Source organism: Colius striatus, chromosome 9 (assembly GCF_028858725.1).
Source record: "Colius striatus isolate bColStr4 chromosome 9, bColStr4.1.hap1, whole genome shotgun sequence".
NCBI classification, from domain to species: Eukaryota; Metazoa; Chordata; class Aves; order Coliiformes; family Coliidae; genus Colius; species Colius striatus.
This window is the reverse complement of record NC_084767.1, coordinates 23,981,911-24,006,793: the sequence shown is the minus strand read 5'-3', so window position 1 is coordinate 24,006,793 and position 24,883 is coordinate 23,981,911. Positions and strand designations below refer to the sequence as shown.

At 46.9% G+C, this 24,883-nt stretch overlaps 1 protein-coding gene across 3 annotated transcripts in view; it reads right to left on the bottom strand.

The window, feature by feature from the left end:
* MLPH (melanophilin) overlaps nt 1-23,663 on the bottom strand; it is a 29,559-nt gene extending 5,896 nt beyond the window's left edge. Inside the window, exons 1-10 of one of the 3 annotated variants that reach the window (XM_062002275.1) lie at nt 23,390-23,663; nt 19,299-19,520; nt 18,709-18,845; nt 17,182-17,220; nt 15,978-16,069; nt 14,883-15,011; nt 12,643-12,835; nt 11,547-11,707; nt 5,126-5,317; nt 2,054-2,248 (exon numbers count right to left, since the gene is read on the bottom strand). In XM_062002275.1, coding sequence (XP_061858259.1) covers nt 2,054-2,248; nt 5,126-5,317; nt 11,547-11,707; nt 12,643-12,835; nt 14,883-15,011; nt 15,978-16,069; nt 17,182-17,220; nt 18,709-18,845; nt 19,299-19,520; nt 23,390-23,499 — 1,470 coding nt within the window. In that variant the 5' untranslated portion in view covers nt 23,500-23,663. The remainder of the gene's footprint in view (nt 1-2,053; nt 2,249-5,125; nt 5,318-11,546; nt 11,708-12,642; nt 12,836-14,882; nt 15,012-15,977; nt 16,070-17,181; nt 17,221-18,708; nt 18,846-19,298; nt 19,521-23,389) is intronic. The other 2 variants (XM_062002276.1, XM_062002277.1) reach the window with 2 other exon arrangements.
* Nucleotides 23,664-24,883: the final 1,220 nt, after the last annotated feature.

The window sequence follows — 24,883 nt, the reverse complement described above, 5'->3', positions numbered from 1 at the left end:
CACCCACCCCATTTCAGAATTAACCTTCCTGGAGTCCTCTCCTGCTGTGATCACAGTCCCACACACAACAGCTCCTGCCACTATTTTTTATGCCTGCCTTCTTGCCTTGCAGCACAAACAGTGTCAGGCAGCTCTGGCTTTTCATCTCATTTCCTCCCTTCCCTCGGCTTTTCAAGAGCAATTACCAACAAGGTGAAGTGATAAAAGGCTCAATGGGAACACAGGAAGGACCAAAACTCGGTGACCTGCCCAAGAAGTATCAGCATCTTTATGAGGGAGGGCAGTTATCTGCAAATAAGGACAGGCTACCACGTCTTGTGGTGGCAGCAAGCTACGAAGGAAATACACTGACTTTGTGAATCTCCTCAGCCCATTGTAAGTGTATCTGTGCTGCTGGGCTGCCTGTGAGTACGGTCAAGGTTTGGGAGTTTGGCTCTGAGCAGTTAAGTAACCCTGCAAAAAGGCATCTTTGCCCAGGAGCTGCTCTGAATAGTCAAGAATGATCCTGGCAGAAGCCCACAGCATGCCTGCATGTGACAAAACCCAGAGCAGCAGTGGAGTGAAGGTGAGAGCTCTGGCTGGGGATGTGTGGTGGCCTTGGGAAGCAAAGTGATACCTTTGCCGTCTAGATAAAGAAGGTAAAAGGACCTATCTCAAGAAATGCACTGTTTTTACTGTTACTTGACTCCTTTTGGGCTGCTACAAGGATGCAACTCCAAGCAAGGTAATTTAGGAAACATTAGTATGTTAGTATGCAATCACAAAAGATGTTCAGATGGGTTGTGACCGATGCTCAGATGGGTTATGACCACTGTTTTACCGACCGATCCAGAAACCTTGGTACTGTTGATGCAATTCCTGCCCTCTTGATTTTTCCTGGGCTAGGTATTGCACACAGCTGCCTGGCACAAGCCCCTTGAATACACTTAAATATCAAGCATCCACCCAAATCACAGCAATGTGCCCCACAGCCTATAGGTCCCACCTGTCCCAGTGTAAACCCCAAGGCTGTAACAGTTGTAAATGTTTGCGGGTGCTATTTGTGAAGTTGCTCAGCCTATGAGTCACAGGGACACAATTCATTGTTGGGTCATCAGACTCTCCCTAGCCCTCTGAAGTGTGTGGCATCCATTGGAGAGCAGAAACATGAGCCAGTCATGACACAGCTGGGCCCCCAGGGAAAGTCAGGATGAGCCTGAAACTCCGTTGTCAGCCCATCACTTCACCCCTGCCTTGCCACTGACTGCAGCAGCACTACGCCCAAAATTCACAGCCCTACCTCCTCAAAACCTTCAGTCACCCCTTTTCCACGGGGATGCTGGGCACCAGCCAGGCAATGTGGCTGCCAAGCATGAGTGGTCCCAGCAGCTCCCTGCTTTGTAATGTCCCCACCTCAGGAAACCTGACCACCCAGTTGGAGATGTGACTCTTCAGCCCATTTTTGTTTCTTTGGAGCTTGGTAAATGACTCTGTGGATGCAATCCATTTCCGATGGGGAATTGATTCATATGGCTTTAGAGTAGCTAAAAAAAGTATCTGTGTTACACAGTGTCACACAAACCTAGCAGGGGATGATGCTCAAGATGTAAACTTATCACCTGTATGAACCCATCAGCCCCAGGCACGTCAGCCTTGGCAAACAGACAGGTTATGCCATCCTCCTTTGCAAAAGCCTTGTTACAACATAATGCTGGGGAGGAACCAAAGTGAAGCAGGAAAGAAGCTTTTGCTGCAGCTGGAGCACAGGACTGCCAAAGTCCAACACAGCTACAGCAAGCTGGGGACTGTGCTCCTCCTCTCTCCCTGGCACTCACCTGAGGGAGCCAGGAGCTGAGACGAAGCCATAAGGTGATGCACCTGCACTTGTTGCTGTGCCACTTCCCTCGCAAGACAGCCCTGGCCACCACTGCACGAGATCAGACTCCCTCATCCTCTGTAGTGCCCAGCCTTTTAATGATGATCTACCCACTAACGAGAAATTTTGGGGGGATTCTTCTGTACTCCCACCCCCCTGAAGCCCTCCCTGCTGAAAGAAAGCTCTCATGAACCTTACGTTTTCTTCAAGCTCACGGTACTCTTCGGCCACCTCTTTCCTGTCTCCTGGGCTGGGAAGCTGCCCTGTGGGGAGGGCACAGCCTCCATTGCACTGACTTTCTCCATGCAACGACTCCCATACTGCTTTCTCCGTGGCATTTACAGCTCTCAGGACTTTGGTTGTGATTTCACTCAAAGCCTGAGCTGATGACCTCTGTGAAAGCCCGGCACAGCCAAAGTGGAGAGTGGGAAGGAGGAAAAAATAAGGACATAATTTTAATGTGGTGTACAAAACAGCACAAGTCAGGGGTGAAAGAGGCATCAGATCTTCAGGAGCTGTAGAAAGCTGGCGAAGCAATAATTAAAGGGCTTACACTGTTCCTGAAGGGCTCTCCACTGGAGACAAATGCACAGCTAAAACAGAGCTTTGATCTCAGCTTGTGCTTTCTGGAGAATGGCTATGACAAAAGAAACCATCTCAAAAGGCTTGGAAAACAGATTATGAAGGGATGTGGTGTTTGCTGGAAGCGATGGTACCAGAGCTGTCTGGCAGAAGCAGCACCTGGGTACCTGAAGGCCACTCTGTTACTCGGCATTTAAGATCTAATTACAGTGTATTGCTTTACACTTCAGCAGGCCTGAGCATGGATGCAAATAATTCCTTAAGTTTGTGGCAAAAGTAAAAAAACCCAACCAAACCCATAAAATTGTTGTATTGCTGCAATGCCAGAACCTGGGGCTAATGTCCTCTCTTCCCACCCCAAGGAGCACTGATGGTAATAAGGCACGTAAATGCTGCCTTGTGCTTGATAAGGCACTTAGCATCTGTAAAAATAAACTGAAGAAACTCATAATCTCTCTCTCAACTGATAATTCCCTAGAAACCAAGGAGATGGGGCTGATACATGCACTGGTGACAAAGGTAAACATTTGTGTTTACAGCTGCATGTATTTCCAGGTGAGCCATCCTGCAGAGAACCAGCTAACTCAGTCCAACTGAGATCTTTATCATTTTATGGTGCCTTCATGGTACAGCAGAGTATTTTCACATTTTCCATTAGAAATGCCTACTTTCATTGCAGTATTCTCCAGTTAGAAGACTTCCTCCTGCATAGACTTGCATAAAACCAAACTCAGAATCATTCAAAATCCAAGCCTGGATCCGGTGGAAATTTAAGAGTTGCTGTTAAAAACTCCTCACTGCCATAGCCTTTAACCGAGGCTGGTCCACCTGTATCACCATGGTCATTGCTAACTCAATACTGCATGGATACTGATTACCACAAAGAAAAAAAATCTGGCTTTTGTTTCACTTCTTAGATGTGGTTCTGCATGAGCTGTTGCAACACAGCTGGGGGTCTCTTTGCTTTGAAGTTGTCATATGGCTCCTGTGTTACCTGCCTGCATGACTGTGCTGAGAGACAACAGCTGTGCCTGCATCCTCCCCACTTCATAGCTGAGTTTAGATCAAATAAAGTGGCAAACCTGGAGAATTTGGGCTTTGTTTTATGGGAATGAAGAAGCTTACACTGATACTTCACTAACACCTTCCTCTTGCTGAGCACACGTCAAGGGTTGAGCCTCTGCTGCAGATCACCAGCTCACACAGGAATTAAGTTATCTTGGCTTGGTGAGTTACCACTAATCTGATCATTAACTGGAAATGATTACTAAGATCTTTCATTGATGGATAGTAGTGAAGTTTATCTGCAGCAATCATGTAAAAACAGCTTTTAGGAATAAGAAGACTTTTGGTAAGGATGCAGCACACCTCCAGTGTCGGTGAGAGCACAGTAAATAGTACCGAAGCCTGAGAAGGAAGCTGTTCCTCACTCTAGTCCTGAGATTCCATGTAGAGCTGCACAGAGACTCATGACTGGGACAGACTCACTGCTCGCACCGCCTCTGTACATGCGGCCACTCTCTTCAAGTCTGGCAGGTTTTGCCTTGTGAAGCTGAGGAACAAAAGCACATTAACAAGAGGCCTTGTGGCACCACGAAGTCTCTGCAACCTCAGATGAAAGGAGCTTTGCAGGAAAAGAGAGGGGTAGCATGGCTCCTGCTCGCTTTCTTTGCCAGTGACAGATGTGTCAGATAAACAGGCATGTACCCCATCCATGGCCAAGGCAGAAGGGAGGGGATGAACAAAAGGCCATTAGAGACCCAACGAGGAAGTCTAACCTCTCCATTTTGTGCTAATGGACCATCTCAGTGACCTCTGCATAACTGGAAACACACAAGATCTCCCATTCTTTCTGTAAGTCATAGAATCATAGACTGGTAGGGGTTGCAAGGGACCTTTAGATGTCATCTAGTCCAACGCCCCTGCTGAAGCAGGTCCACCTAGATCAGGTCACATAGGAACGTGTCCAGGTGGGTCTTGAAGGTGGGTCTTCTCCAAGGAAGGAGACTCCACAAGTCAAGGTAGATGACATCTGCTGCTCTCCTCTCATCTAGCCAGCCAGTTATGCACTCATAGAAGTCTATCAGGTTGGTCAAACAGGATTTCCCCTTGGTGAATCCACGTTGACTCCCCTGATAATCACCTTTTTCTTCAAGTCCTGTAAGTACAGGAGATGCTGACCTAGCAGAATGGAAGCAGGACCAGGGATTTTGGGGCTTAGGAGCACTTACAGGTCTGGAAGAGATATTTCAGGCTGTAGCAGGTGCCTGACATAGGCTGCTGGTACTAAATCATCATCAAGTTCTTCTCCCATCCCAGGACTCCTTTCTCCATAATAATACCCAGATCCTGAGACAACCCTTCTAAATGGATGTGGAGGTTATGTACCTCTCCATGAAAAGGCAGTAGCCTGCAAGACCTCAAAGAGACTTGACTTTTGGCTCTCGGATGAGACTGAGAGAATCTACAAAGAGAAAGGTCCAGATCCAACACCTTGGCACTTCCCTATCCCTTGATGCTCTGTTAAAGCACACAGCTAGGTTAGACACAACACAGCGCTGGAAGGCATCAAGGTGGAGATGTGGGACAAAAAGAGTTTCATTATCACAGTGCGAGCCATAAACCACCCAGAGCAGAAGGAACTGCAGATGGAGCCTGGAAAGATATGAGTGGGAGGACATGGATTACCTTTTGAGCATCTCTGGCTATGTCATCTCTTGAGTAATGTGTCTCTGGTTTCTTTTCTCTTTTCTCTTCTTCACGCTCCTCTTCCTCAGAAGTGACTTCTTTGTCACTGATGTTGCTGGCTAACTCCTCCAGCTTCCTCTTCAGCTTCTCCTCCTCAGCATTGGGATCAAACTGGGACTCTGGGGCAGGAGACTGAAGGAGCAGAAGAAGGGAGATGTGTTAAGAGTCTCCTGTGGTAAACAGTGGGGTTTGCCTAGGTCCAGAGGCACTCACCATGACTGCCCATGAGGAGCTTGAGGGATTGCAACCACAGATGGATGTGGCAAAGGGGATTTCAAGCCTTCCCTCCACATCTATTTTCACAAGGGGCGGTCAGACAGCCCAGGGGAGCACCAGAGCCCAGTGAGCTGTGCTCCAGCACCACACTGAGGAATACAAACCCTTGATCTAAAGAACTTCTGTTCATATTCCCCACCTGTCCTCTCCCAAAACTTGCTTTGTTTTGTTGCTTCCCCTCCAGCCTGCTCTGTCTCTTAAAAGATGTGCATGGAGTGTTTGGGATCAAAAAATGTCATGTTTTTGTTAGGAACCATAGTATGGCTGATGGCTCTGAGGGCAGAGCCCACAGCAAGTCGAAGACATATCCACCAGAATGAGGCAGCCATGTGAACTGCTGCTCCTTAAGGCAGCTTTTGGAGCCTCTAGGTAATCTTATTTGAGATGAGAAAACACACAGCAAATTTCCCTTCAGGATAGATGGTGTGTTTCCACCCAGCTCTGTTATTAGGTACAATTCATGGTATCTGGAGAAGAATCCTATTAAACTCTTAGGTGCTGGAAGGAATCTCCAGAAATTACTGAACTCACTGTCCCTTGTTCTAACACAGGAATACAATTATCTGTCTCATACCTGGTGGGTTTTTGTCTAAGCTGTTCTTAATGACCTTAAATAATGGCATCCGCAGCAGGCAATTTTTCTCCCAGACAACCTCTTCCCAGGCTCTGCTATCCTTTCTGCTAGAAAGCTTTGCTTAATAGTTAACTTTAACCTATCCTGCAGCAGTTTAGACCTGTTGTCTCTACTCTGACATGGGAATAAAGCATGGGAACCTGCACACTTGCACATCTCCTACTCCCTTGGTCAGATTTACTGACAGAATTTCAGAATTGTTACAAACATGCTCATCTCCATTATGAATTTCAGACCAAAAAAAAGAAAAAGAAGTCTAAATTGCATGGTTTCATCGACACCTAGGGGACTTCTGTATAATTATCACTGTCCATTCTGTCAAGCCATCAGCTGATTGAGCAGCTCATGGTCATGGGTTCACATAAAGGAAAAAAAGAGTACGTAGCCTAAAATTAAAATTCCAAATCCAATGTTAAGTGACCTAAATACTTACAGATTCTACTTTGCTGACCAGCTTTAATGTAATTTAGCTGTTTCCTTCCAAGCTTGATGGCACGGTAAGACAAAAGCAGCTCAGAAGAGATACAGAAATCCTCTTGACTCAGATCTCCAATTCACAATAACCAGGTGACTTCCTCATATGTACTAATTGAGCCTCCCATGATTTCAGACGAGCTGTCACAGCTCTGTGGATGTACCGACACCCACTTAACAATGCTGAAATTAGTATTTCGTAGAGTAGCAACCTGAAACCCAATTTTCTTTGTGGGGAACAGTCAAGGAAGGCACTACCTTGCACGAGAGCCTAAATGAGTTAAATTTATGTCTATTTCTTTTCTGCCATGCAAAGTTTTCTGAGGCATTCCATCACCTGAACAAGAGAAGAATCTCCAAGGCTTAATCAGAGGATTAAAATCAAACACACTGAGTCGTTTTGTCTATCTGACTTTCTCCTTGCAATGCTGGCTGTTTCAGAGAAGCCTGTCCAAGGATGAGGGGACAGGACCAGGACAGCCCATGCTCTCTCCCTCTAGAGAATCCCCTGGTTTTGCCCAGTTACCTCATCAGAGCACACCAGGATTTTTTCTTCCAAGCGATTCAGCATGCGTTCAATTGCAGACATGCGTTTGTTGAGCTCATGAATCTAGAGGAAATGAAAGAGAGGGAGAAAAGAAGTACAGAATAGACCAGCCACCACTGCCAGGGCCGTGAGAAAACAGTGTGATCAGCAGAAGAAAGCAAGCAGCAAGGCACTGCCACTGTGGGCTGAGTTAAAAGACATTACAAAAGGCCTGTTAAAAATGGCCCTGGATACTTTAACAAGCTCCAGGAGGTGCACAGTCTCTCCTCAGCTCTGGAAAATTCAAAGCAATGCTGAGCACACAGCACATCACAATTCCCACCAAAGCATGTCAACATAGAACCGTGTCCAGACAAAAGTCATCTATCTTACTATCATTTGCATGCTGCCCCAGAATCAAGTCAAACATCAATTTTCACGTCCTACTAAAGTGTTTTTCAAGCAGCTGCTACCCCATCACCCCTTTGCCAACATAGTGCTGGAAAGGAAGAGGGAAGGAGATAAGAATTTCCCATGAAAAATCCCTGATAGAAAAAGTAGACCTGAAATTTTCCCCAATACACATAAAATTTTATGACCTCTCCATGATCAATTTACCAAGATGCTTATCCCTCTTTTCTCCCTTACTCTTCCAACTAAAAAAGGGACATATAGACAAGAGAAAGACAAAATCCAGAAAATTGGAGAGAAGTTGCTTTCTATACTTAAGAGCCAAGACAAACTTTTGTAGTTAAATCACTGAAAACATTATAGGAACCTTTTTTTTCTCTTTTAAAAATGGAAGTTTTGCTTTCTTAAAAAAAAAAAAAAAATTAGAGAGAGAAGTCTTTCTCCTTTGATCCAAACAAACAAAACAAAAATGGTGAGAAATCACCTGGTTTATAAGACTGCCTCCCACATCACTGCTGTTCTGAGTGGCTGCCTCCCATTCAAAGCGGAATGAACAGCAAATACAGTAAGTAAATGCAGGAACAAAGGGATGTGAGGGCTCAGCTTCATTTTTATAACATTTCTATCCTTTCACTTAGTTTTTGTGTCTGTTAGCGTTCAATTAATTAGATCCTCACAACAGCTCGGAGAGATTGCATCTGCTTAAGGGAAGATGAATATAAAAACCTGACACTCCAGAGAGCAGAGCACGATAATTACCACCCTAAATTGAATGTAGCTTTAAGCAGCATTGAGCCCACAGGTAGGAAGCAATCCAACCCATCTCTAAGTGTTTTCTCAGTGCTGTTTAAGACCTGACTCTCACATCTCTCTAAGTGTCAATGAGAAGTTTGAGATGGGCCACCAGCTTTGGAGGTAGAGATGGTGAGCACCAGCTCTACCTTGTCTCCATAATTCAGAGGCTGGGAGAGGTCAGAGCATAACGCATGGTCTGCTCTTCGTGTGCTACCAGGACAGGAGGTGAAGAGCTTGTTTTTGTTCTGCTTCCCAAGCTGGTTTTAATGCCTAGTGGTCACCTCATTAGGGTGCATCCCTGTCAGGGGCTGGGCAGCCCTGCACTTCTCTCTGTGGGACAAGGGCTGGCAAATGGTGCTCTGCATTAAAACATTTCAAGTGGAGAAACTTAAAACACAACTTATAAGGAGGACATTGGTTGGGAGAAACCATCACTTGCTGCTGGGAGGGCTACTCTAGCAGAGGTGCTGCCTCCAGTCTCTCAAATATCCAAGTATTCTTTTTTTAAGAGGACCCAGAAGCACCAAAGCTTTGGGAATCCAGAACCACTGAGCTCCCTTGAGGCACAGCAGAATGGCTTTTGGGGAGAAACTTGGTGAATTGGCCCTATTCTTTGCAGCTTGGTCCCGTTCCTACCTGGCTTCTAAAAACCTAAAGGCAAAGATCTGCACAGGCACCAGTTCAGGATTTCTTTTCATGTTTCATGAGGTTTAAGAGATTTTTTTATTAGTGTGGGGTTTTTTTCTTTTTAAAAAAATGTTCTAGAACCTTCAGCTCTGGAGTCACAGGGCTAAGGAACAGAGTCTGCTTTTCTTACTGGAAATGTTGCATTTCTTGTGTTTGGGACTGAACACTGTATCCTCTCCACAAGTGAAGCAAAAGCAATTTTGGGATCAAAGATATTTTGACAAGTTTGCACCTAAGGCAGTTTTAGGAAAGAGAGCAATGTAGGATAAAGAGCAGAGCTTTCCACCTCTTGAAAACTTCAGATGCCAGCAAGGTGTCTACCAGAAGAACAATGCCTCTGAAGCCTGACTATAGGATTCGATAAAGAGTTAACAGGGGCCAGCAAATATGCTTCTGGACCCTACACCTCACAGGCTAACATCCTAAATCACCAAAGTGCACAGCCTCTGAGAAGTCCAATGCCAGGGTAACCAGCCATCCTCAGCCATCCTCACTGGCCCTTGGGATGTCCCATTGGAGTCTGGGATGCCCCAGAAGCTATGCGACATACCCTGGAAGTGCCTGTAAGAAACTCAAGAGCCACCGCTTCAGTGCTCAGGAGAATGCAGTCTGTTGCTCACTGTTCCAAATCCCTCCTAGACTATCTCTGCCTTCCTGCCAGCCTCAGCCCCTCCATCTCCTCACTCTCAGGACAAGGGGATGGACACCAACCTCTTCTGAACCTTTTCCAGCTCTGCCAATTCAACAGAGCTGACTAGTACTGAAGCTGGAATGTTCTTGCTGCCTTCTGTGGACTTGTACCTGGCCTCCCCTAGGCCAATGGCAACAGCAATGCATGTGTGCATTGTTCTGAAGTTAATGGTCCAACACAGAACCAGGTGTCTTTCTGCTTGGCAAGGAGACCTCCTCTGTGGGAGGATGGTTGCTAGCTGTAAACACATCAGCAGCACAAAGGGCAGGAAGGATGAAGAGCTATTTAAGCTAATGAAGAAATAGGGTTAAATTGGGAGTGAGAAGATGTCTTGTAACCATTAGAGTGACAAGGTTCCACAGCAGCCTTCATGCTGGTATGAGGGAGCACATAACACCCTGGACCACCCTGAAGCAAGAACTTGCCCAGCTGATGAAGTTATCGGAAATATTGGTAGGATTTTGGCCCCATTTCCCCGCTGCAAAAGACAGTACACATTTCATGCCTAATGTACTGTGGCCTCATTAGGGACATCCAGTCCAGGGTTCTTCCTGAAAAAGGAGTGGCATTTGCTAATAAAAACATGTGCAGAGAGAAATAAAAGGCAAAGGAAAACTTTCCCTACACAGGCACATGAAGTGGATCCAAAGGATGGTTGTGGTCACAGATCTCCCCAGCGATTACCTAAATGTGGGGTCCAGGACACACAAAATTACCGGCTGTGAGAAAAGACTGGCAGCTGGATCTCCCCATGTATCTGTAGCCAAACACCACCCTGCATTTTGCTGCTCAAGACGTCTGAGTGATGCTTTACCATTCTCATCACCCACCATTCACAAAGGTGGCATCAGGAACTGTAGGTCCTTGCTTGACAATTAAAACACAAGTTCACAGCCTTTTTGACATCCTTCTCTAGGCTGTTCCCCCTATTATTAACATTCAGGAGAGATATGTGACAGGTCGTCCTGATCCAGTCCTGCTGGGGCAGGAACACTACACGCTGCAAAGGAAGAAAAATATCTTGATGCTTATTAACTGTCTGTCTCCAAACCTCCATCTGACCATAAAGCACTGACACATTCAGTTGAAGAAAGCCTTTTTGGTGACACAGAAAACTGTAGGTAACTCACAGATTAATTATGGATAATCTGGAAAATTAACAGCAATGAAGGGCAGCCTGTGACAGTAGCATGGGCAGGGTGTAGCACCAACCAGTGCTCGTTTTTCTCTTTGTCATGACAGCAAAATTGGAAAGGCTGGAAGGAGGACCCAGACAAGGAAGCACGGAGCTCCAGCACACTTCTGCAGCATTCTAAAAGGGCAGAGAAATGTCTGTTCTCCTTCAACTTAATAAACGAAGGAGCCTTAAACACATCTTCCCAGATCTCAGTCCTGCTCCATCTCACAACCACCTTGGCAGACATTCATCCCACTGGTACCACACAGCTGCAATATGACACCTATTTGAGTCAGCTCCTAGGTCATCCCACAGGCCCACTATATTTTTCTGGCAATGCAAATTGCCTACACCTTCAGCTTCTTAAGTTCTTGAGCTGAAGAGGAGGAGGGATCTTGAGTCTACAGAGATCTGGAACCCACTCTGCTTCCTCTTGGATCCACACATGGGTAGCACAGGCATCAAACTACTCCTGTGCCTAAGTGGCAGCAGTTGCGCGGCAAACCAGCTTTTCTGGTCATGCTCCACACCCATCTCGGCTGGGAGATTGCCAGGGTTGCACCCCAGCTTGCCATCACTGCTTCTCTTCTCTGAACCATCCTGCACCTCATGGATAACAAGCACTGTTTATAGCAAGAGATGTTTGGCCACAGACTTGGTCTCACCAGAGTTTCAACAGTTGTTTGTTACCTGATTCCCAGACTGGCTGATATTCTCCTGGAAGGAGGCTCTGTTCCCACATTTTGTGTGATGGGGAGGGTAGGCCAAGAACTGGACTCCCTTCACGTCCTCATCGGAGGTGTCCATATCTGCAGAGTACCGTGACTGCGGCTGCTCATTCCAGGGACTGCCTTTAAGAGAGGGAAGGCTTCAGCACAAAGGTACAAGAGATTCACACCCTTGAGTCTCTTCCTGGATGTTGGCCCCATCCTTAAGAAAAGCAAATAATGAGGCACTTCTCCAGATCGTGCTTTCTGTCCTTGGGCTTCTGCAAGACAGACTACAGTTAAGGATGGCTGTGTTGGACCAGGCTGCTGATCTACATGCTGTTGCCACATAGTACCTAGCTCAGCAGAGTCCCACACAGTTCTGCTAAGATAGTGGTGGGCACAAGGAACATTATCCTTTCTCTCTCATGCCCCAAACAGTCAGGCCCTTAACCAAAACCTGCTGTTGTCTTCCCAATGTTTTGGAAGCTCAGGTGAAGGTTTGGACACAGCCTTTTATGCCTTATCCAGGTGCTGGTCTGTGTTTAGCTCAGGCTGCAGAGGTACTAGTCTCCCCTAGATGCTGTGGCCTGCCAGCACACCCTGCCCAGCTACAAGGATGCTACTTCACAACCCCCATCACTTGCCTTCAGCTCTTGTTGAGTCTTACTGAAGTTCAAATTCTACACATTCTGCACCAACAACATCCTTTGGCAAGGAGCTGAGCTCACCTGTCTCTGCCTGTAGGAGCAAATGCATCCTGTTGTTTCTAGTAGTGTCCGTTTGATTGTACCTAGTTTCTACACTTGATGAGACCAGTAGGTGTGAAAGGGATGAACACTGTGAGAACCACCCCTCTGTTTGGTGGGAACAAGAACAGCCCATTACAATTAAATAACTTCAGTCGATTCTTTCATGAGAAAAATCACTTCTGCAGATGGATATTTTGTCTTGACCCTCAAGTCTTTTAGTAGCTTTGAGGTCATTTGAAAAAATCAAAGACATTTTCATTTTGGTGTAATTCTTGCAGCCACTTTTACTCAAAAGGATACAAGAGAAGCCTGGCCAGAGACACCTACCAGGTTTTGCATTTCTCTCCAGGCTCCTTCTCTGTGAATTGACGGTGAGCCGAACCTCTGTGCTGAAGTGCTGCTCCGGAGGGCTCACACTTGGCCCCTGTTCCTGCAAGATGTGGTGGAAGACCAGATCTGTGTCTGCCATCCTGCACTCCTCAGAGGCATCTTCGGCTGAGTTGGGGAAATCTGGGAAGGACTGAGAGATAAGGGTTGCTGCTGAACATCTGCTTGCAAGGACTCCTTGCCCCTCCTGACCTTCTCTAACATCTTCCAGCTTCATCCTTCAGTACATGTATGGATCAACGTTTTATAATGCCACTTTGTAATAACTCAGTTTAAAGACTTCCTTACCTTGCCGATGAACCCTGAGCAATACTTCTCAGCACTGCTAGGGGGCAATGTTAATTTTCAGAACCAGGCAGAGTCCCTTCAGCTAAGCTGCAAAAAGCTCCAGTCTTTTAAAACACCATGTCCTTTCACTTCTTCTACAATAGTAATTTTCTGCCCCTCAATTAATCTGCAACCTGGTTCAAACGATCTTGACAGAGGCTGGCCCTCCCTAGTTTCATGTTGAATTCTGCTGCATAAAGACAGGCTCAATCTAGGAAAGAACAAATCTACTTGTTTGCCCCCAAATTTGCAGATTTTTTTTTTAAACCTTCGTTACACATCTCTGCACACACCCCCTGCTTCTGCCCAGGAGTAAAGTTTAAAATATCACAGCATCAGTAGAAAGAAGAAGGGGATGTTTAATGTTTTAAAAGTGAAATTTTGACAGGAAAGGCAAACAGGAGCAGCCTTTAAAGCTTAATCTGAAGCACCTCAGGTTGGAAGACCTTTTGCCACATCTAGGGAAGCCCTGATTGTCTTCCTCCCCAGAGCCGGAAGGTGGGGATGGCTGAACCCCAGCCCTTCATGGGATCAAGGGTTGTAGATCACAGAATCACGGAATCGCAGAATCTTAAGGGCTGGAAGGAACCTCAAAAGATCATCCAGTTCAACCCCCCTGCCAGAGCAAGACCACCTAGAGTAGGTCCCACAGGAACTTGTCCAGGTGGGTTTTGAATGTCCCCAGAGAAGGAGACGCCACAACTCATCTGGGCAGCCTGTGCCAGTGCTCCCTCACCCTCACAGTGAAGAAATTATTGTATTTCTTTGGAACCTCTTATGTTCCAGCTTCTACCCATTTCCCCTTGTCCTGTCATTGGACATGACTGAGAAGAGCCCGGCTCCATCCTCCTGACACCCGCCATTTACATATTTGTAAACATTAATGAGATCACCCCTCAGTCTCCTCCAAGGTAAAGAGATCCCCAGCTCCCTCAGCCTTTCATTATAAGGGAGAATGCTCTACTCCTTAATAATCTTTATGGCCCTGCTCTGAACTCTTTCCAGATGCTCCCTGTCCTTCTTGAACTGAGGGGCCCAAAACTGGACACAGTGTTCCAGATGTGGTCTCACGAGGGGCAGGAGAACCTCTCTCGACCTACTGCCCACACTCCTTCTAATACATCCCAGGATGCCATTGGCCTTCTTGGCCATGAGGGTACTGAAGCTGTTCATGCTGGAGCAGTCTGTGGGTCCTGCTCCTGATTAGGGGCTCTTGACACTAAGATGCAGATAGTCTCCTATACAGAAATAATCAGTGTTCATGTAGTTTTTGTCATCCCCACGTTCTCCTCTCTGACTGATGAGGACTTCTGTCCTGCAGGTGCCATCATCGCAATCACACTGGCTCAGTGGGATTAGCCTTCTCAGTCTAACAAAGGTTTTGTGCTTCACAAAGCTGCTGGCCAGCTGCCTCCCGAATGCCATCACATGGCAAAACCAGCCCTGAACTGTATGGGATGATGGGAGAAGAGTCTGGTTTCATTTCAGCCCTTCAGTATTGAACCTCCAAAAACTCAGTGGAAACTAAGGTGTCCCATAGTCTTGGGATAACACAAGAAAAACCTTGTCTGCAGGGAGCAAATAAATCTGCAGGAAAAAAGCCAGAGAACCTCTTGCTATCTTATCTTACCACTCATCCTTGCTTCAGTCACATGTCTTACTCCTGACTCAGCCAGAGGCAAAGGACTTCAAATGGCAGAAGAGACATCAAGCAGGGGTGTAAGGAGCAAGGACTGGCACCATTGCCTCAACACCAGCTGAAGGAGGTTTTGATAGCCGAAGGAGGAGGTAGCAGATGTAGCAGAGAGTAGGAGGAAGAGAGGAAAGGAACCCCTCCAGCCCTCTCCCAGTACCTGGAAAGCATCCGGGCTGCTGGCTGCTGGAGAGAGCTGCACAGACTGGCGTCGAGACTGAGCAGAGTACTCCGAGTCCAGTTCAAAATCAAAGGGATGGACAGACAGCAGGCGCTTTGTCTTGCGCATCTTAGTCAGCATAGGAAGTGCAAGAAAGGGAATTTCAGCATAAACCAGAGGTGACCTTGATGAAAGGGGAAGGCCCTTATCTGCTTAGTTTGCCTGAGTTTGCACAGCCCAAAGCAAGGCTCTTGCTTTTTGCAGAGAAATTTTGGGTGTGATGTCCTGCAGCAGGGAGTCAGATACATAGGACAACACATGCTTATGCTGGAGTCAAGGAAGAGTGGGTTCCTGATTCCCAAAGTCTCTGGCTCAGGGCTGTGGCTATTGGCAGACAGTGAGAAGTTCTCTCATGGTTTGTAAAGGCACTATGGGTAAGTTGAGCCAGGTTACAGCTCAGAGAGAGATCCAGGAGATGCTTTTGAATCCTGAAGCTTCTCCCCATCTTCAGAGAAAGTATGCTGTGGGCATATCTCACTGGATATTTGGGATACCTCCCCTCTCCCTGGGGCAGCTTGAAAAAGCCTTAAAGACTTCAAAGCAGATCAAAATGAAGTCTCAAGTGTGTGAAATGCAGTGCATACCCATAGCTGCAGGCAGAGATGGCATGTATGTAACAACGGTATGTAATTGTACCAGCATTTCAAACACACTGGCAGATTTCATTCCTGCTGCATGGTAGACAGAGTCTCAGAAAAACTCAGGAGATAACTTGATATATTAATGAACCCATCTATACTTTGCTACTCTACCAGGTACCTCTTCTTCAGTGAAAAAAACAGGTGTTTTTTCATTACATGGTTAGGAGTAGGGACTTCTACAATAATTGGGGACATTCTTAGTGTCAGGGGTGGGTCTTCTACTGACTTAGTTGTTTCTAGCCAAACTGGGAGAGAGGCTTATCTCAGAGAAGGAAGACAGAGAAAGGCCCAGTTTCAACCATGGCACAGAATTCCAGCACCACTGCCACCACCTGAGGCAGGCTAGTAGCAGCCTAGGGAACAGAGTCTGGCAGAGGGGCCCCAGAATGCTTACTCTGCTGTAGCACTCTGCTTCAGCTCCATGAAGGATGTCGTCATCATCACTGTTGTCCCTAATGTCAGCACTGGTAAGCAGCTGGCACTCACCTGGAGGGGAGACAATGGCACATCGTTTATGGGCACCTCCTGTAACCCATTCCTGGAGGAGGTAAGTCCCAATTGTGGTGGTCACACCAATGCACCAGGGAGGCCATGCTTCTTATATGGAGTGAAAAGATTCAGATCAGAACTACCTCCTACCTTCTTTTTTTTTTCCTTTTTTTTTTTTTGCATACTACACCATGGCCAGCAGGTTGCACAAGTAATAGGAAGGGGAACAAAGGATGAGAAATGGACAGCATAACCTCAAGGTAGCCCCAGTGCTGCAGCTGCCACACAATGACCACAGTCTAAGGTCTGTAGAGTAGAAACTCTTTAGAGTGCAATTCCCAGGCAGCACTGCAGATACCCACACTTAGCACTTGACCTTGGGAAAGCTTGTCTGGCCTCTCATTGCTTCCCCTTCCAGCTGTGCACCATGACAAGCATGGAAGTAACCAATACAGAAAGATGATGGGCATCTTTACCACAAAGAGCACCCTGAGGTCCATCTCGGTGACTCCAGTGTTTGAAGGCATAACAGCTCAGCCCATCAGGGCTCTGCTTCTGCTATTCCTGCTTCCCACAAGCCAGCTCTGCTGTCTATCAGTGACTCATTCCTTCCTGGGCCCCGATCTCTGTACCCAGATCACTGCCAAGCCCAGCAGTATATCAGGAATGTCAGAAATGCCAGACCAAGTCCAAAGTCAAGGTAGGCAAAATACTCCTTCCTATGTCAAATGGCAAGGTGATGTGAATCTTTCCTCCAAGAGCTCTTAAAGAATGCAACCTGAAGTCCCAAATTCTGTGGATTCCCTAGGAATATGGCCAACTTTAATGGTTTAATGTAGATGATGAGTACTTACAAGCTTCAAGTTTGGCATGTAACTGAAAGCCCTGTTGTATCTGACTCTACCCTTGGAGACCCAGGTGTCCTGAAGTGCAAGAGATAAGCAGTACAGCCCACCTCCACTGCTATGGAGAGATGTCCTCCTTCTCCAGCCATATCGAATCACAACAAAACACCATGCTGGAACACCCATAGCCAGAGGGTGTGAAGAGGAAAAGACATTGGAAATCCCTCTTGAACTGCAAAGTCCATGCTGCAATTCTCTACTTACTGTTAATGTCTGGCAGGCTGTAAACTCTGTCATGAAGACCTACACGAAAAGAAAAATGGTAGGAGAAATAAATAAGCGTGTTTTCTCCAGGCACTTCACAGAGCTATGATTTACCGGCATTCTCATTCTCTAGTTATCACAAGAAACAATCATCAAAAAGGCTCTTTAGAGAGAACAAAACAAGCACTTGGAGTCAGGACTTGACTTTTAAAAGTCAAAGAGCTTATAGCCATCATTTCCATGTGCTGATGCAACACTCCTGGGAGCACAGCAGTGGAGGAAGGCACAGACAGCAACAGATGGCCAGGCAAAATGCAATGGTCTCACATCACTCTGCTGCACTTCCTGCAACTAGAGATATGTTTCAGGAGGATATTCTTGCTTGCTCAAGGGTCAAGTAAATTCACTGGTGTTAATAAAGTGATAACAAAAATAATCTCTTTTTGAACAAGACATCCAAATCTCAATTTAAAGAAGCCCAAAGCACTGTTATCCTGATGCTTGTCTTGTTTTTGTCTCAAATTCTCTTTTCTGTGTGTTCTGATGCATTTTCAGACTGAACACTGAATAAATTGTCTCTCAGTTCATTAATTTTATATTCAATGCCACTACCCTCCATGCTCTTACTGATACTTCTGCCCTGAGTGGATAAAAGAATGACTGGACCAGCTGAATCAGCTCATGTCTATGGCATTTGCACAAACTTTTCTGTGGATCCTCAAGATGGGAATAAAAGTCACATTAGTTTTCAAATGCAAAGCAGTTGCAGGAGCTGTATGAGTGGCGGCTATCAGCTAACCAGTAAATCAGAGTGTATTAACAACAGCTTTCAGCATAAATTTCCAGGTTTCAGGTTTCGGCCTGATCAAGGTGAACCTGCTTTAGCATAGGGTCAGACTAGATGATCTCTACAGGTTCCTTCCAATCCCCACCATTCTGTGACAAATCACCGTTCTGTGATTTATGTGCTATCGGACCAATGTAAGAAGTAATAGAGATACACAAAGCTCTGAAGGGAATAGCTGTGGTGCTAGGTAACTCACTAATTCTGGCACAGTTTTGTCAGTGTCACAGCATTGTCAGATTGGCTGTAAAAATTGTTAGATCATGGGAAAAAAATGAGTGCTAGCTTTATCCAGCCAGCTGGGTGTTTTGGACCTGCGGATTAAACATGAGCCAATTTCACAAGTTCTCCTCTGTGACAAAAAGAGCTAAAAGAAAGAAAAACAAGAGCTGCAGTACTATTATGTACTTACAAACTGCATGACATGAGACTTTTAAAACTAAGCAAGAGATATTCTCAAGTCTGTGATAAAAAAACCTTAACAGAGGAAAAGAAAATCCACCAAGAACATCTGCTCTGCCACTCTTAGTGTGAATGCACATATCTGAACCTCTGTTTCCTCCCCAAGATGTTTTGAATGGACCTTAGAACTGCATCAATGCTGATGGTCCTCCCTTGAGGCATCCCATACACAAACGCCCCATGCATGGCAGGGCAGGAGGAATGTGGGCACCCCTCCTCACCTAGAAATGCAGAGCTCACCCCCTGACCTGGCTGCAGTCTGCCGTAGAGGGACTGCAGCACTTTGGCACTTCCAAACCTCTTGAATCGGGATCGCACATGCTCGTAGTACCACTCCAGGGAACCAATCTTCACAATCCTGCCCAAAGAGAGGATGCATACACAGGTGAGCCAATCCAGCCACGCTCCTGGTGACCAGACCCTCACACAGAGAGTGCCTCTTAACAAAATCACAGCCTGTTTGCTAACCAACATAGAATCACACAGTCAATCACTTGGGTTGGAATAGACCTTTAAGATCGTCAAATCCACTTGTTAACATAGCACTGCCATGGCCACTACTAAATCACGTCTGTCAGCCCCACAGCTACATGGCTTTGGAATCCCTACAGGGATGGGGACTCTGCCATGTCCCGGGCAGTCTGTTCCAGGGCTTGACAACCATTTTGGTGAAGAGATTTTTTCCTAATATCCAACCTAAACCTCCTCTGGCTTCTAAACAGCATAAAGGGATGCTGAGTTTAGGTGACTTTTCTTGAGCTTCAGCCCCAAGGTTTGCCTTGCCCCTTTCTCCCCACTGCAGAAGCAGTACCTGGAGAGGCGGCAGGGATCACAGACCCAGCCTTGCTCCTTCTTGTTGTAGCGGCTGCAGTTCTTGCAGGTGTAGAACTGGCAGTCCAGGCACTGCCGCTTGCTGTTCAGCAGGAACTTAAAGGGCTGGAGGCAGTGGACACAGTGCGTTTCATTGAGATGGGACTGATTGGTCAGGAACTCTCTCTTGCTGCTCTCCTGGTCGATTTTGCATTTCAGGTCCCTGCAGAAAACATTCCAAAACAGACGAGCATGTTTTTATTAGCATGTCACTGTGAACTTTCACGTGGCAAACACTGTCATGCTTCAGTTACTTCAGGAAGGATTTTCCAGAAAACATCCCGAGTCTCGCTGCCTGTGGAAAATGCTGTAGGGCAAATCTAATAAAGAAATAATATATCACGAGTTAAATAAGCTGAACAAAGAAGTGCACTCCAGACTCAGGGCAGGTTATATATGTTAGAATTTGCCACTATTAAATTTAACGTTAAAGATGATTTCGCCAAAACTGTTCCTGTTTGCTTCATGTCATAAATCCCAAGAATTTCAGCTCTTCTTGAAGTCTCTGGCTGCATCCCAGCTCAAAACAATAAGTCCAGCTGGGGATTTAAAGGTTTCTGGAATTCTCAGTTTAAAGAAAAAAGCAATCTTGAGATTAAAAAGGATTTTAAAGGCTTTCGATCAAGTCTTTTGGTGCTAAATTCAGTGGAGAAGTGACAGTGCAGTGCAGAAGTGACATGCAACAAGGTCCTAGCTGTTTGGAGGAGAACAGCAAGAGATGCTCATGATGGCCCCATGAAAGCCTGGCCAACATGAGCATTTTCCAAGAACACCTTCTCCTTGCAGTTAATCACTGCAAGTTTCCTTCACTATCCAGACCCATCTGCTCAAGCAAGTCCCCATGCAAGAAGGTGCCTGTGTGAGGCCAAAACCGCAGCAACAGACAGGGCCAGCTAAAGTGCCTGCTGAGCTGATGGGGGCCCAGTGTGACACCTGAAGGTTTTCTGTTTGTTCACTGCACCACACACTGCTTCAGGCATGTTTGCCTTTGGGGCTATGGCTGAGAGGCAGTGTTTGACTTGTAGGGAAGGTCCTAGATGGTTGTTTTCTGTCTAGGCAGGGTTAGGAAGCTGCATTTTCCAGAGCAGAAGTCAGCCTGGGACAAAAAAGTCAAGCAGTCAGGTCTGGAGGCTGGTTCAGGAGCACAGTGTGGACCGCAACGCTTCTGGTAATGCTCCTGGTGCCCCCCAGCCATCTGGAAGATGGGCTGATGCTGGGGTGATTGTGGTAGCAGCTGTGTCAGCATGGCAGCACACTGCAGGGAGGTCCACAGGAGCAGTTGTGTGACTGGTGGTGGGAACGACATGAATGTAAACCGAACTAATCTCTGGTTAACCAAATCAGTTTGCACAATAGAGATCAGCTCTTTTGTCTTTTCCGGGGGGAGGGTTTTCTCGACAGCTTGCTGTCAGCATGCCAGGCTGTGATTGCTGCTACAGGGGAGCAATACCAGCTTGCATTAGCCAAGGAGCTGAGACCTGTCAAAACCAGTGCAAAGCCTGAGCCGGGCACCTAGTTTTTATATTCAGTTACGCTAGTGCTGTTTCAAACAACTTGTACAAATGTTCAGCAGTAAATTTTTACGTGGCTACCGAAAACATGCCCCCTCCCCTCCTCACCCAAATAGGAAACCCTTGGGTTGGGCTCAGCACTCCTTTTCCACTCAGGTGTTAAGGCTGTTTTCAGCGGGATCCCATCTTTCACTGGACTGCTTTTTCTGGTTCTCAGAGACCGGTTGGATCCCTTTGCCTCCCCTCCCTTGCCCATGAGACCTGCCAAAGTAAGGACGCGTCTCAGCCAAACCAGTTTAAAACCCGCATGAACTGCATATCTCCCGTCTCCTCTTGCGAGCAGGAGCTTTAACCAGCCCTCTCTCCACTCTGTTCACGGCCATGAGTGCTCAGCAATGGTGGGATGCCAAATGGCAGGCGGGCCAGTCCAGCTGAGATGCAGGGAGCCATCTCCCCAAAAAAGGGATTGCTGGAGGGGATGTACGTGGAAGGAAGCAGGGAGAGTCCTGGCCATTATTTAATTTCTTGAGCCAAGCTTTACTCTCACATGGTTGTGCAGTTTCTGTCCAGCTGAAGTCTTTTGTCCATTGTTGGTGAATAGCTTCTGCCAAAAACAAAATGCAGAGAAGCAGCAGAAAGGGAAGAAAAATACTAAGTTGGGGAGGTTGGGGAATTTCTTCAAGTTTTGCAGGTTAAGACAAGCCCGGTGAATAGAAAGGCAAGTGGGGATGGTCAGAGTACAGGGAGCAGGGTGAATGGCTGCAGAGTCTCTCATAATGACACATCATGTCCCAGCTTGTACCAGGCAGAAAATGTTCCAGCAGCTCTTTGCATGCAGGAGAGTGGCACTTTTCAGACTCGTCGTCTGTTCTATGCCAGGTATTATAGAAATATCTCAGCCTTAGCTGAGCCTCTGGAGAGAGGCAGCTCAGGCACCATTGGGTCAATGCCAGCCCTCTGCAGAGCAGGATTAAACCACAACATGAAAGAGCAAGCCATATACTGCTGGGACAGAAGGAATGCTGCTTAGGACAGGACACAGCAGACAGGTAGATGCATCCTGAGACCTTCCCCCTGTCCTATACCTCCCATTTGGGAGCCTCTTGGATGCTGATAAGCCAGTCTGGCGCCAAGGTCAGATAAATAAGAAATTCATCTCACCTACTGCTGCAGGGTACAGCAATGTTGATTCCCAGCTCCTTCCCTCAGGCAGAGCTCAGATCTGTCACAAGGAAGACATGCACCCTTTCCAGAGTGATAATTTTTTAAATACACTTGTCTGCTCTCTATCCTGCACTTCAGAGCTACCAGCAGTGGAAGATGGTAGACGATGATACTGAATTACCCCTGCCTCCTACACAGGTTGGGTTTTCCTACACAAAAAATTAATCAGGAGGTTTAAAAATCTGTGACTGAGCACTTCTCATGGCTAATGGTGTAAACGGAGAGGCTCCCACACAACCTTGCATGGAAAGCCATGACAACAAGCTTTTGGGGGATGCTTTGTCAGCTCAGATGCAGCTATCCCAAATGAAGAAGGATCACTCTCACCCTTCACCTTGCTCTCTGAATCTGACAGAGGAACCAATGAGCTCCTGGTCCCTAGGCATTGCTGTGTCATTGGCACCATCCCTGGCTCACAGAATTCAGAGCTGAGAGGGTATGAGGGCTCAACAGGAGTGCAGCACAGCCCAAACCTGGATGGAAAGCACAGGTCATTCTGCTGGGGTAATAACGAGAGCTTGGCCAGATCCTGAAAGCTGCAGCTTCTTGAAATAAAGTTAAGAAATTATCAAGTTCAATGCCTGATGCAGTTAACAAACAATCCCTAAACACCCATGATCTATCATGTTCAAAATGTAATTTAATCTGACTGAACATTTTTTAAACAGCACTTTTGTCAAATGCCCTGCTTATGAGAATTTGTATGTCTCTTTGATGCTCCAGTGATTTTCAACCTTTTCCCAATCTGTGTCCCTCTAAAACTTTCCCAGGACAGCACAGTCCCTTGCACAGCATATTTAAGGCTACTACAGTAGGTTTACTACTCCTCTCAGGTATTTTTACAGAATCCTTCAGGAGTCTGTGGACTCCTGTGACTCACTAAATCACTGAAAACCTCTCCTCTCCTAAAAACACGAGAACCGTCACATGAAACAAAAGCAAGGGAGCCAAATCCCTTCCTTTGCTCCAAGGTAAGGTCTCCCTGTGAGAGCCACGCCAGCATGTCTGGCTCAGAAAGGCATTTCCTGAGAGGGGGCCAGATATTTATCGCCATAAACCATGGCAGTAACACTGATCTGCATTACCGTCAATGGCACAGCGCCAGCTTGCACCTTTGCAGCTTGAATGCGTCACCTTGCCGCTGAGAACGTAATCTATTAACCACCCTGTTTAATTTTAACACTCAAGTCCTGGCTGTTCCTCCTCACCTGCAGTCTCAATGCTTTGCTTTAATCCTGCAACAGGACATACAGGGACCTGTGCACCCAGCTGCACAGACCACCCAACAGATACTCACTCCAGACGTTCCTCCTCTTTCTTCCGCAGATCAAAGTCCCGTTGAACGACTTCCCAAACATGCTTGGCCTCTTCATCGGTTAGCTTGGAGAGATCCAGCTTCCTCCCCATCTTATCCCAGTGAGGGCTGAAGCTGGTCCCGTTACTCACTACCTCTAGCACTCGCTCTCCCGTATCCTGGAATGCTGACTGAGGGGGAAGAGCTCAGCCCCACCTCCGTGGCTGCCCAAATAAACAGGCAGAGGCAGAGCTGTGGGCAGCCCAGCCGGCTCCTGGCAGCTCCACAGCTGGTCTGCTGGGTGAGCCTGCCTGAGGAGATGGGTGGTGAGCAGGGCTGGCGCGATGCCTATCGGCTGCGGGGCCTCCCAGTCACCCGGACGGGCAGCCCTGCCTTTCCCCGGGGTCCTGCCCAGGGCTGCAGGCAGCGCCAGACCTGGTCTGCCTGGCTGGAGCTAAGGGAGATGTTTACCCTCCCGCTTTGTGTGGGCTGTGCGAATCAAAGAAAACCTTCACACGCTTCCCTGGGGAAGGCAGGCCTTGGGATTTGGGAGGGGGTCTGAGCATCCCTGGGGGAAGCTGTGCCTGCACACCTGGAGGGAACCAGCTCTGTCACCGTGGGTCCTGCCCCACCGCCTCCTTCTGCTCCCCGGCAGCTTGCTCCCCAGCTCTTTCTTCTATGTCTGATCTCATTAAATCAATTTCCCCTCTGCCAAGAGCTTTGCAAGGGAAAAACTCAGGAGCATCTGACTTTCCCCCACCAGTACAGCCACACTGGAGACTGGCCTCCTGCATTTGCTCTCTGCTTCCACAGCTATTTGGGAGGCTGAGCTTTGCTTGTAGCAAACAGCTTAATTAAGACACAGTGTTCCCCTCATTTACAGTTTGCAGGAAAAGATGGTTTGACAGGATTTTAAGAACAATGGTAAAACACGTCACATACCCAAAGGATTATATATTGTAATAATCCAACTACCAAAGCTGTTCTCTTGCTCAGGAGAACACTCCCTGTGTGTATAAGCAGGAATCCCCTGGACCTTGGATATTAAAATAAACCTGTTTCTCATCTTCAACAGAGCAAATATCAATACTAAGCATACTTTCCCCCCCTCAACAGGTATTGAAACAGGGAGGAATATGTCAAGACTCAAAAGAAAAATTATTCTGCCTGGCAGGAGTTGCCTGCTGGCTGCTAAGACACTGTGCTTGCCCACGGGTGCAGGGAATTATCCACTCTGGTAACTGACTTGAAACAAAGATTAGACTGAACTCTATCAGCAGAGCCAGAAAAGAATTTTAAATCCAAACTTGGATGAATCTTTTTGTGGAAAAGGTGACAATTACAGCTGCAATGTTGAGCTTGGATATCAAGAATGCCAGAAATGGTTTTTTATCTCCTTTTCACAGCAGAGTGGCTGTCCCAGCAGAAGCAATTAGTTTATTGGCAGGAGCCAGACGTCGGTTGGATTGCTCCTTATGTAAGCATATTTGAGAGCCC